The 13,553-nt window shown below is 46.7% G+C and overlaps 2 protein-coding genes across 4 annotated transcripts in view; one reads left to right on the top strand and one right to left on the bottom strand.

The window, feature by feature from the left end:
- The window catches only part of Kctd3 (potassium channel tetramerization domain containing 3), a 38,936-nt gene extending 36,858 nt beyond the window's left edge, over window positions 1-2,078 (top strand). For all 3 annotated transcript variants that reach the window (XM_040737686.1, XM_005082445.4, XM_040737685.1), the window contains one exon: window positions 536-2,078. In XM_040737686.1, coding sequence (XP_040593620.1) covers window positions 536-1,100 — 565 coding nt within the window. In that variant the 3' untranslated portion in view covers window positions 1,101-2,078. The remainder of the gene's footprint in view (window positions 1-535) is intronic.
- Window positions 2,079-5,329: 3,251 nt separating this feature from the next.
- Window positions 5,330-13,553, bottom strand: part of Ush2a (usherin) — a 644,634-nt gene continuing 636,410 nt past the window's right edge. The window contains 2 exon segments of the mRNA XM_040738771.1: window positions 5,330-7,275; window positions 9,158-9,379. Coding sequence (XP_040594705.1) covers window positions 7,186-7,275; window positions 9,158-9,379 — 312 coding nt within the window. The 3' untranslated portion in view covers window positions 5,330-7,185.

The following is a 13,553-nucleotide window of genomic DNA, read 5'->3' on the forward strand; positions in this document are numbered from 1 at the left end:
GGGCCTCCCCTCGGATCTGCATCACAGGTGTGCCCCGTCTCTGGATTATAGCTCATCCTAGGCAGAGTCAAGTGACAGCCATGCTCACCTGAATTAGGAAGATCACATATCAACTGGCTATTTTGTGGAGTTTTTCTTCGTATTGCTCAGGTTCAGTACGAATCAAAAGTGGTTATCTTGTCTAATTTCATAGAAGGTATTGTGTACTTAATCAAATACTTTATCATTTCCAACCACATGACACTTTCAAATTCTGAGAATCCAAGGACCAAATATTGAATACATTGATTCCTTATTGGTTTTATTTCCCTGGTATTCAAAATACCTGCTTGATTGTGAATATATGTGTATAGTACTGCTTACATTGATAATTATATGTAATATGGGCTGCTTGACAAATACATTCTGATAGAGGTGTGGATAGGAATATGCCTTCTGTGTTTTTACGGTGCTTTAGTTGGCAGTTTCATTGCTGAGATGCGATCCTGAGACCTGAAGTAAAATCACAACTTGTCATTTTACGTCTGTCTTCCAGCCTTCAGCTCCAGCACCATGAGACCATCCATGAGGCAGCCACTTACGGTGCCGCGCGGCCCTACCGAGAGAGTCCTTTGTTAGCCAGAGCCAGGAGGACTGAGAGTTTCCACAGCTACAGGGACTTCCAGACTCTCAATCTCAGCAGAGATGTAGAGAGAGCCCTTCCGGAACATGGTCACATGGGTCCAACACAGGCAGACGTGAAAGGGGCAGCGGGGGAGTGCAGTGCGTCTGAAAGGAAGTCCCCCGGGACAGGGACAGAGCTGAGGTGTGTGAAGGAGTCAGATGGCAGCTTAGAAGTGCAGAAAACAGCCGACGGGTTGTCAGAGTCCAAGAAAAGGTCGTCAGAGGACGAGGCTGAGCATAAAGTGGAGTTGCGCAAGAAAGGATTTGAAGCAGGGGGATTCCTTGGCAGAAAGAAGGCTCCCCACCTGGCATCCTCACCGAGCACCTCTGATGGAGGGACCGACTCTCCTGGTACGGCTTCCCCGTCTCCAACGAAGACCACTCCGTCACCCCGGCACAAAAAGACTGATTCCTCGGGCCAAGAGTACAGCTTGTGAACTCAACCACGGTGCACGATAATTTTGATAGATTTACATGAAAAACAAAATTCCCTGGGTGAAGAGTACATTGGCTTTTACATCAAGACTTTATAGGATACAACCTCGCCTGATTAGTGTTTCCTGGGGCAGGAGCAGAGCACACTCTAAGGGGGTGCAGTGGTGTGTTCCTTGACAGTGGAAGTGACCCTGCTCCTGCAGGCACATGGGAACCATCCCTCCTGGTTTGTTGTCCCAGCCCCCTAGAGCATGTGAGGCATGTGATCCTCATCCCGCTGCCCAGGGCTTGCCTTGCAGTGGTACCTCAGCATCGATCACAGACTCTCCCTGGAATGTGGCTCCCCACCCACCCTTGTGATTGCGAAGTGTTTACCTGATACCTGATGAGGTGCTATGTCGTGAAACAGTCTCATGTAACTCAGAACACTACCAGTGGGCCCCGGGCTCCTCTGTGCACTACATCTTTAGGGTTGTTTTAGTTCATTGTGGTCAGTTTCTGATTCTTGTTGGAGCTAATGCAGCATGCACACCAGTGTTTGATACCTGAAGTCTGTCCAGTGGGAACAACTGTCCATGTTTGTCTGGGTAAGATACTAACAACAGAGAGGATAGCTGTGTGTAGAAGGGCAGCCTTCCATTGCTGGCCCGCCCTCCTTTAGGGTAACTGTGGACTGGGATTCTAGATTTGGAGCTAATGCTTCCGTATGTAAAACTGTTGTTCTGACTTTATTTTGAACTCTGAGGGCAAAAGAAAAGTTTCTTTACATTTTCTTCATTTAATCTGGATGGTTTACACATTTCTGCAATGGAGAAAATGTAAATTTAAACCCATGAGCATTTGCCAGTGAATGATGTATAATTTCCACTCCCAGAAGTACAATGAAGTTGGAAAAATTCTTTAAAATTAACTATATTGTCAGTGATTTCACAAAAACTCCCTTGTATTTATTTGTCAATTAAATGGAATGAGAACGGTCAGGCAGTGTGTCTTCAGTTATTTAGGGAGCATTACTCTGTTTCAGCTGTACCCGTGTGTGTGTGTGTGTGTGTGTGTGTGTGTGTGTGTGTGTGTGTGTGTGTGTGTAAAAAGAAACGTCATATTTATCATGTAAGAAGACCATTAGAGACAGGGCAAGGTGCTTGGGACTAAAATCTCATAGGTGATGTGAACCTTAACTCCATCCTGGCAACTGGAGGCCAGCCTGGACTACATCATGAGCCTCTGTCTCCAAAACATGAAGTATTTACTTGATCCAAGCATGGATTGCAGCATTTTGCAGGTCTAGCCTCGTGTCATCCGTCTACAGCAGAGCTGGACTCCCTTTGTCTAGATCGCTGTGCCCACATTGCCAGGTCGACTAAAGGACAGTAATGGAACATACCTGTATTCCATGGGAAAACAGTGCAAGCCGTTTTGAGTGGGTAAGCACTGTTGTCACCTCATAGTGAAGTCGCAGATCACAGAGGGTAAAACCTAGCCAGTGGCTCAGCCAACTTTTGAACCGAGTCTTCTGTTTAAGAACCTCTGTCCTTCTTGACTTCCTCATCAGGATTGCCTGGCGGTAAACGTAGTTTCCTAGCCCCATTCCAGCCTTGGTGAATTTGAGTGTTAGTGGACTCATCTTGGGAAGGGAATCACAGTTGATTTTTAGCATGCATTGGACCAGAACATGCTCGGCACACCGGTTTCTCAATCGGTATGCCTCGATCATTTTTTTATGTGTCACTCGGGATTGCTAGAATATTCTTTGATAAGTATATTAAACTTAGCTCATATTGAAACATCTATTCACACTATCTTTGCTGCATTATCTCCCTGCCCCTTGCTTTTCTCACTGGCTGTAGTGTTTTCAAGTAGATGCCAGCATGAGTGCTTAGAGTAGCATGGAGTACTCTCACAGATTGCCAAACACTTAGGTTCTTTATGTGTGTAGTTCATGTTGAGGGAGAGTTAGAGGAGCCTAGGAAGACGGGAAGGCAACAGTCTTCTGAGATAGTGTCCTGCTCCCAGAAGACTATGGGGGAGAGATGGTGGGAAGGCGTAAGGAAGGCTGTCTAAGCAGGACAGTTGGGGAAGGGAGGACCCAACAGCCCTATAAAATACAACCTGCTTTCCCTTCAGCAGACTCCCAGACTTTGGGTCCCCCTCAACCTGAAGGGTGAAAGCTGTTCCTTTTGCTTTCTTGGCAGCTGGATCTCCTGCCTTTCCTAGATGTTGAATTCTTTGTCCAGCCCTGGGAAAGTGCTCAGCGATCCCCTAGTCAAGAACCAGTACCCCATTACATGTCCTGGGGTGCTCATCCAGATTTGAGATGACATCTAAGCACTTACACCTGGCTGAAAATCAGGAGGACTCGGCGGGTCCCCTTCCTGCAATGGGACTCTGCACAGCAGCACCAGCAAGGTCAGAAGCCCCAGTTAGTTCTCACCTCCACCTGGAGACGGGGAAGGTAGGGTGGTGGGGGTTCTGCTGCCATTCCTGTACCAAGAAGCACAAGTGCTGGACCACAATAATAATAATATTGATAATCATTGATCATATTCCTGGTGAATAGTAGTGGAAGAATGCTAATTCCTCACTGGATATGCATGGAGAATGTCACTTGGGTCATCAAACTTTTAGCTGAATACAGGTACCTGGGCATGGGCTGGCTGGACAAGAAGTTTGTTGAACTTTTTGGGCCTTTTTTGTTTTCCATTTTTCATTTTTTTATTTCATTTAACATTTCAACTACAGCTCTTCTTCCCTCCCCTTCCTACCCCACCTCCTTCCATCCCCTTTGCCTCTTGCCACCCTCCCCCCCACCTCCTCCCACCCTCCCCCACCTCCTCCCACCCTCCCCCACCTCCTCCCATCCCCTCCCCCACCTCCTCCCATCCCCTTCCCCACCTCCTCCCACCCTCCCTCACCTCCCTCTAACCCACCCCCAGCTCTTTCCTCCTCACAGGTTAGGGCTCCCATAAGGAGTCGATAGAGTTCAGTAAGTTGCAGCAGGGCCGGCCCCTCTCCCGTGCACCAAGACTGATGGTGGCATCCATCCCACCGTAGGGAGTGGGCTCCAACAAGCTAGCTCATGTGCCAGGATGTATCGTGCTCCTACTGCCAGTGGGTGCCCCTGGGAGCCACTCTAGTACCTGGTCTTGTTTTCCCGCAGGGCAGAGAAAGTGGTGCCAACCTTGCTCTGATTTGAGGCAGAGAGTGCCTAAAACTCCAGTTGAGGCCTCTAGGAGAAAGGTAGCAGAGAAAGGGGGACCCTGACCTTTCCCGACTTTCCTCCTGTCTCAGTGCAGAAGAACAAATGGGTGCCGTATTCCCTCCTCGTCCACCCGACCGCTTCCTGTAGCGCTGGACTAGACTAGACTCTTAAGACACTCAGAAAAAAACCTTATTTTTGATGTTGTTGCTGGTTTTTTGCTTTTGTTTTGTTTTTGGCTAGTTTTGGCCCCAGTTTATTCTGGGATGTTTCCCTTGAACGAGACGATGGGAGAGTTCACACCCGCCTTTGTTCAGAGAGCCTACTCATTAGAAGAACCGAAAAATGGGGTATTGAGTTTTTCAAGTTGTCTGCTTCCATTTGCAAACATCCGGGAACTGATTGTGGCTAGAGGCTAAGCAGTTGCCCCTCAGTCTAACTGGGAAGAGTCTCAGGGTAGACCATTGGGAAAGGCAGCATAGCTCGATCCTGCCTGATCGTGGGTGCTCCAGTGCCCACCCAGGGTTTTAGAAAGTTTAAAGGCTCCAAAAGGAGAGAAAATGTTTTCTGTGTCCATTCATCCTGTTCCCCACTGCATGACCCAGTAGGTGACGAGACTCGTCTGAACCAGTCTCTACTGGTTCATATGGACAGGTATTTGGGGTCCAGCCAGTTGTCAGTGGACTCAACAGTAAGTCTGTTTATTGTAAACCACTGTGTTGGTTTTATAGAAGAGCAAATGAATGCCTTGTGTGTGTATTAAATGCTCGTGTGCTGTTGGAGCCCCGGGAGAAGCAGGCTCTGGAGATGTCAGACCCAGGCATTTCCAGAATCAGACTGGCCCTCTGGCTGTTTCTCCCTGCCATCGTGACTCATTATCTCTTGATAAAAGTAGAGCAGCTCATGAGAAGGCAAACAGCACCACAGTTTTATCTGTTGCTCACCGTTGCTGGTTTTCTGTAAGGTTTACCTGGGAACTCACCAAGCCCCTCTGTGGAGCCCTGTGTACACAGGTGGTATTAAGTTACACAGATGTGGTTTGGAGTCAGTTTTCTTTTATTGAGGCGCTATTGCACAGCACTGTTTGAAGCCTGACAGCTGCCATGGCATCAGCCAAGCCAACTTGCAAAGATCGTCACAGGTAGGTTTGTTCATTCACTGTCATAAGAAAGCAAGTTACAGGGTCTGGGCGAGTTATATAAGGTATGTGACAGGTCAGAGTTCAGTACATTGATATCAAACTTCTGCTTAAGTCAATGGCGTTATTGATCTACTCTGTAGCAATTACAAGGACCGGCTTAAAGAGCAAAATCATATCTAAACAAAGAGTAAGTGTTTGGTTTTCTTCCATCTTTATATACGTAGTATGCAGTTAGAAGGCCAGTGACATCACTCTGCTACATCTAAGTATCCAGGAACCATACTTGGGAGACTGATGTGGTCAGAGGATTTGAAAGAGAGGGCATTTCCTGTTTTCCCCTCAAGGTCAGCTACATCCCAGGGACCTCAGAGGCATAGCTGTGGGGGATCACCCGTTGTCTTGTTCAGGGAGGCTATGGAGAAGCCATCCGGTCAGCTCTAACCAGTGTTCAGTCTACAGAGAGGCATGCCAACAGAGGGGAACTTCCTCCACTTTCCCAATGGCGCCATGGTCAAGCAAGGCTTGTGACCGGCTCTCACACAGGTAGGACAACTGGTAAAGGAAAGGCCGGAGGAGCCGGAGGTTCCTGTCAAGCCCCAGTGACCTCTGAGGACCAGACACTCAATTGGCCCTTACAGTTAAAAAAGAAGTGATTAACTTTGGCTGCCGTCACGGTTCTACACACACAGCAGGCAAGAATCACCAAAGAGTAAAATGATTGCTATGTTTTCTTCACACCCCCAGGGGTCACACTCCCTAGACATTAGGCTTAGTTCTCAGGAGGTGTCGTTTAGACAGTTATTTCTCACTAATGATTTGTTCCTAAACAGAAAAATGCTGCCTAGATGTTGGACCTTGTGGTCCTGGTTCAATTCAACACTATAGCACCTACCCGCTGCCATGAGAGGCAGGCCCCTTTGCCTGTAACCTAAAGACTGGCCAGTTATCTTACCATTTCAAAAGGTATAGATCTTGTCAAGACAGGAAAATGCACGCTAAGATGTGTATAGCCACTGTGGAGTCCCTGTGACATGTTGTGGAGCTGTTTAATCATGCTCTATGCTTTGACAGGAGCTACGTGCCACAGTTTGGATGACAGTTCATCACTCCAGAAGTCCAGCCTTAGAATGTTGGATCATGGGAGTAAATCGTGGCTTTTAAGCAAAATAAGTGAGTTAGTCCCTCGTAAAGGTCCGCAAGATACTGTCACATAAACTCAGAAAAATTTCCTGGAACTTTTAAGACTGAAGGAAAGGAGGGTTTCTTACGTTGTTTTCCAGGAACAGCAGATTGATTGACGATCTCACAGGTTTTAGTTCAAGCGAAGGTTCCAGCTGTAACAGGCCCACTTGCGTGCATGAGCCTCGTCCTCAGGAACAGCCTGTGGAGCTGTGAGCACAGGTGCAGGTGCTGCCTAGAGAGAGTCATCCTCCTAGGATCTCGTCCTCCTCCTAGCAGACTTGGTTTGAAACTAGCAACTTCTCATTACTGAAAACAAGTGTGAGCCATCTTGACCGTCAGCGTCACTGGCAGAACCTAGAGAGCTGCATACTTTGTCGTCCACAAAATCAGCAAGGCAGCACAAGCATGTACACGTGTCTAGAATTCCTTATTTGAGACAGCCAGAGGGAAAAAAATATTTCTTAGGTCTCTATTAGGAAAAAAACTTTAATGTTTCTTTATTCTTATTTTTTGCGCTTCTATGACATGTTAAGGTAACTGGAAAACGCAGGGCACATTCTTCCATTCCTCACAGGTGGGTGTCGGTGAAGGTGGTGTGTTCCTTGGTCACTGAGCTGAAGCCCTTGATGGCGTTCATTAGCTCCTCTTCATCCATGCACTGAAAAGCAGGCCAGTCACCAGTTACAGTGCTTACTGCCTGTCACTCACATAAAACATGCTCTCACATAAAACATGCTCAGGGAATGGGAAGCCGGCTATGCTCAACACTAGGATGGGGTTTGAGACAGACCTTCTTTAAATTCCCTTCCTTGAAGGAATCGTGTGCAGACCTGAACTGCCACCTAGTTGAGCACACAGCTAGAATGTCACATTGTACAGTATCTCAGCCCCTGTGAGCCTCGTGAATCTGTGGAGGAGGGAAGATTTGAATCTGTGTACATGTCGTTTTGTATTTTAAAGGTTTAAATAAAAAGAGTAAAAGCGGGGACACAATCCCTGTGCCCAGTCGCTTCCTGCTCTGCACACCGTATTTATCAACAAGGCCAATGTTGTGATTTCACAATGAGGCAGTAACTTGCCAGGTGTTGGCACCATCACAGGGTTCCGCTGACTCCCTCTGCACTCTACCCTTTTCTAGAACTGAACCCCAAGCAAACACACATGGCCGTTGTCCGTAGTGGTTACAGGGAAAGCCTAAGATCACAATCGCAAAAAAGATGACGTGTGTTCGTGACTAGGTCCCAGGCACCTCTGACCCTACACTCCTTCTGTAACCATGGTAACAGCCCTTCCTAGATAGCATGAGGATTATGTGAAATGTTCTGTCTACATCTTCATTGTTACATTGAGTACATTTATGTTTTGAAAAAAAATTATGTAACAATTATTCAATTTAGTTATTCCTGCCATTTAAAACCTAGATCTGGGATGAAATTATGTAATTGAATGAGTTACAACAAGATCAAACAGGATTTCTGAGAAGGTTTTTTGTTTTGTGTGTGAGGCAAGGTCTCATGTATCCCAAGTGGCCTCAAACTGGTCATGTAGTTAAAGATGGCCTTGAACTTGTGATCCTCCTGGTGCTGGAATTACAGGTGTGCACCACTGTTCAGGGGATTGGACCCAGAGCTTCATGCATGTTGGGCACCCTGTCAAATGAGCTTCGACCCCAGCCCCAGGAAGGCAACATTTACCTTCAGTATATACTTAGTCTTTCAGAATCTGCACAAAGGACTAGGGGCATGGCAGGGAAGGGGATCTGGAGCCAGGCAATTAATCCCTTTGTCATTTGCCATTAGTCAGGAAGGAACTCATGGGAAGCCGCCATCTTTGCAGTGAAGGAAAGTACAGAAAGCTTGGAAAGCAGTTGATTGGAGGCCGTGGACATGAAGGAGAGCTAAGCTCTCTGGCCCCAGTTTCTTCTCTCCCAGTAGACGTCCAGGATGACAAAGCAGTATTGTCGGTAAACATCTGACAGTGCTCATCCTCTCAGCCACTAGGGAGGGCGAAGCTGGTATGATAGGTGGTCCCTCAAAGCCAGTCAGTCATGCTGTTGGACCAAGTTTATGGAAGACAGAGCTCATAAGTGGTGACTGAGGGCTGGTGATACATCTCATGTGGTAGTGTGTGAGCCTAGCCTGGGTTCCTCCCCAAGTGCTGCACGGTCGTTTGCTTTTAACGGGGAGAACAAGGGAGCACGTGGCTGTAATTCAAGCATTTAGGAAGCTGAGAAAGGAGAAACTTGTCTAAGGTCATCCTGAGTTACATGTAACCTTGTCTCAATGAATGAACAACAGTGTTTATCATGGCTTTCTGGAGTTTTTTAAGTAAACCACGTGTTGCGTGTTATGCCTTATTCGGGTCAGTTTCCGTTTGTGTATTTTCTGAGTGTTTTAACATGTGGCATCCACAAGCAGTTCCTATCTGGTTAACCAAACAGCAAGATGGTTAAGCCGGCTGTTTACAACATAATGGGGCAGGTACTACACGGAGTGCTGAAAGGACAGCAGTGTGTGGTGTTCAGGAGGCCACCAACTCACCAGTCCATTGCTGTGGCCCAAAATAGTTTCCCAGAGTGAGTCATCCGTCAAGCCCTTCTTGTCTGGAATGTTCATGAGCTGGCTGATGCTGCGGTGGAGAGAGCCCTGGGTAAAGGTCTGGCTGAGTTGGCTTTGACTCGGGATCCGCAGTACAGACACACTTCGGCTGCTCTGGAGACTCAAGGGTGTCCCAGACCGAGGGATTCTGGTATCGGCTAATCCCTGCATGGAAAGCTGCTGTTGGAAATGAACGGGTAACAGCATGGTTAGGAACTGGAATTCACAATTGCGCCTGAAAGGAATGACGTTCTAGAGCCTCCTACAACAGGACTTGTGCTCTGGAGCTGTGAGGACCTGGAATACTGTGCCCTTGTTTCCATGAGAAATGTGCCGATGCTGGTATGGTGGCAGTGCCAGACCTGCCAAGCAGTGCAGCCGGGGCTTGGGGCTGGATTAAGGTACTCTAACTGACATGGAGCTTGCCTCTTGAATGTGTCTTCCCCCTTGTCAAAAGTGAAGCGTATCGCTCATGGTTGCTCACTAAGAGCAATACATATTTCATTTCCAGAGCTCTGGACTGGTGTAGGATGTGATCCCTCCCTTCCTCTTCTCCCCACGTTTACCTTCTTGTAGAGTCCACAGATCATCAGCTCTGTCATTGTCACCAGCAAGGCAAAAGTCCCCATAATTATAATCTAAGCTGTACTCTTAAGGGTAAATTCTGGCTGACTGAGACATCCAGTTTCTGTCTTAATGGTCCCGTCGGTGGAATATTTCTGCTTCTCACTGGACAGTAAACACAGCATGCAAAAGATGAGACGGCATCCGTGCAGCACACAGAGGTACCTCAAAGTGCATGGTGTAACTTTTTAGGGTGACATTGCTGGACACGTCAGATATATCAGCCACAGAGTCAAACTGAGAAGAAAAAACAAACAAGCAGATGGGTGCGTCAGTCTTTGTTTAACGCTGTTTCAGGGGTTCGGAGCCAAGATGGCCAAGAAGTGCCCTTCACATAGCTCTACCACAGAGAAGAGTTCGAGCCACTGGTGGGAAACTGTTTGGAGGACAGAGGATGAATTCTGGAATCCAGAAGTGATGGAAACCCCGAAGAGCTAGGACCACCAGCAGAAGGTGACCTAGAGGCTACAGAGAAGCAATGGGTGACGTCGTCCCCTGGGTCCTGGCCAGGATGGAGCCAAATGCTGCTGGCATCACGTAATCAAGTACCAGGCATGTGGGCCCTAACATCAGACAGGCAACCCAAGGGAAATGTCCACAGCACTTACAAGTGAAAGATCTGCTTTGGAGTGATGACTGTTAATAAAAACAACTCCCCAGCTAGGGCTGTGGTTCATTGACGGAACACCCCACTAGCGTGTGCAGGGCCTTGGGTTCAGTCCCAACACAAATTTAAAAAGAGAGGTGATTTCTATGAACCAAGGAAGGTGCTCACTCTAAACTACCCCCAGAACTCAAGCAACCATAACAGCTCCTTCTTGATGACATCTTGGCAGCCAAATAATAGCCACCTCCCATAGCCTTGGACTTGTACTTCCACCCACCTGGGCAGAAGATGGCTCTCACAAGATGCTGCAGTACAAAGACTGGTCTCTGCTCCGGCTATGAGCTCATGAGTCAGGGAGGGTCTTTCTCCACCACAGCTGGACTGTACCCACTGCTGAAAATCCCTGGTCTCATCCATGTCTACACAGCTAGAGCTGATAAAGTTCCAGGAAAACCCAAGGCAGCTCTGTGGGTGCTAGGTCTTACGGCTTCAGAAATATGGTAAGTGGTGGCTCTAACCTGCCAGCACCTGCACTTGGTGAGAGGATCTATAGACAGTCTCCCCTCTAGCCAGGAACTTTAAGACTACTATAGCTATGGGTACAAAAGGATGCCCTGAGGATCAGGGGAAGAGCCTATACATCAAATCCTGAGCTGTTAGTGTTATCCCCAGAACAGCTCTCCCTGCAGGGTTGTCCCCTTCAGGTCTCTGAAGCTCTAGGACTATTAGAGACAAATCCCACAAGCCCTAGAACCACCTGTACTGATTTGTGAAACCAAGTGAAAGTTTTCCAAATGTCCTCCTAAGAATGGGTGTGGCAAGGACACGCCTAAATGAAAACACTGTATGTAATAGATGACTGACCAGATGTGTGAGCATCACAGCCTGTGGACTTGGGGTCATATTTGCTGGTGCCATGAGTCCCTGTTCCCTGTCTTCTGCCATTGTCATTGCCTACAGGACCTAGGGAAGTGCATAATTACTTGGCCCATAGATGCCAGAACTATCTTCGAACATCTGTGGTACCTGCAAAAGGCCCCAGCCTACATCCTGTGGCTCAAGAATTACCATGGCTGTGACACAATCCTCGGCTTTACCTGTGTTTGCCCCAAGAAATTGGGTCCTCCCCGTACCCACACCACCTGAACCGGCAGCTGCTCACCAATCCTGGTGTTGTCAAAGCTGACTCTGTTGGGCCTAAAGACACATATTCTTCTATGTCTACCTCAAACCAAATAAGTGCCACCATGAACTAATACAGTCTAGACAGTTAGAAACTACGTTTTTAAGCTCCCTTATAGCCTGATGTTGCAAACTGTCATCCAATATCCCATATAAACAACAGCAGAACCCCTTTCCTATAAAAAAATGGAAGAAAAATGTTGTAGTAGGTATAAGTCTAAGCACATAATCATGAGAGGATATATGATCTATGTGATCAATTCTTTGTTTGTTTTTTGAAACAGGGTTTCTCTGAGTATCTTTGGAGGCTAGCCTTGAACTCACAGAGATCCACCTGCTTCTGCCTCCCAAGTACTAGGATTAAAGGTGTGTGCCACCACCACTTGCTGGCCCAGTTATTAATAAGAATTCCCAAGAACACAACTAAATTTGAAGGAAACCTACAAAATGCCTGAAGCAATAAAGATGATTCCAGAGGAATTAAGTGAGACTTACATACAGATGAATCAAAAAGAAATGATGGGACATGTAGAAGGTAACTGAAGAATTCACTAAGAAATAAAAATCATTAAAAGAACCAATCAGGAATCTTTCATGAATGAAATGAAAAATAATGAGGGGGAGCTTTCCACAACAGCATAGGACAATCTAAAGAAAGAATTCAGAACTTGGAGATAGGTTACTGATACTAGGACATTAAGATGACAATAGACCAAGAATGATGAAACTTACAAGGCCAATAGTGACCTAATATTTGCATTCTGAGAATTACAGGAAGTGGAGAAAGGGGGAAAGGTACTGAAAAAAACTACTTCATAAAATAATGGCTGAAAATTTCCCAAGAGCTGATGGGTGTGGAGGAGATCTCTGCAATACTGACTTCTGGGTAGGACACAGCTGCTGCCAGTCAAAGTTACAGCGTGTGTCACTTGTTTTCAGAAGAGGTATTGGCAGCTGGTGGCTGCTGAGAGAGGGAAACACTCCTCTTTGGAGATGTGTTCACTGGCAGGTCCAGGCAGGTCCATGCCCCAGTGGATGTGCCCTCATACCCATGCACATGTGGGCAGCATTAGTTGTATTGGGGTGTTGGTATTAGTAGCAAATTGAAAAGAATAAAAGCCTGAAGTCTGGAAGAAGATTTGGGGGGTGGGGATTAGAGGGAGATAATGGTGAATGGATATGATCAGTATACATTGTACAAACACATAAACACAATAATATATTTTTTAAAAATCCCCAGAGATATGGATATCCAGATTTATGAAGCTATTCTTCCAGAATAGACCTTAACCATGGTATGTGTTAGTAAATGTTATGTATGTGACCAAGAATTCTCAAAACATTAAGGGACTACTCTCATCTGCAGCATAATTTTCACTGAAAACTTACAGCAAGAAGAGAGTGATATTACATATTTAAAACGCAGACTAGAAAACATGCTTTAAAATAATACTAAGTAAAGTCTTTGCCAGATAAGAAGGAACTTAGGGAATTCTAGGGGATGTCCTAACTAGAAATGAAGGGATGGTGTTAGGATTCAGACATCATACTGGCCTGCCCCTGTCTCCTGGCAGGATGCACTCAGGCAGTACCCTGGCCATCCTAGGGTCCTATGACTGCCACATCACTATATAGTCTGCACGTAGGTACAAAGGACCCTTTAAGAGGAAAATTCCACCCACTTCTGTTCTCTTTCCCACTTTTCCTCTGAAGGGGCAGACAGGACTTTTTCTCCCCCCCTCCTCTCTCCCTCTCCCTTTTCCTCCCTTCCCTTTCCCCAATAAAACTTCCCACTTATTCTCTGTCTGTCTGGTGTGTTTGTCCCTCCCCTGCCATGGATTCCAGCAAGGTCCCCATTGTGCAGTATTATAACAGCTGGTAACTGCTGTCATGAAAACAAGACTGTGTGATACTCATTGGAATAGT

This window comes from Mesocricetus auratus, unplaced genomic scaffold (assembly GCF_017639785.1).
Source record: "Mesocricetus auratus isolate SY011 unplaced genomic scaffold, BCM_Maur_2.0 Super-Scaffold_100676, whole genome shotgun sequence".
NCBI lineage: Eukaryota > Metazoa > Chordata > Mammalia > Rodentia > Cricetidae > Mesocricetus > Mesocricetus auratus.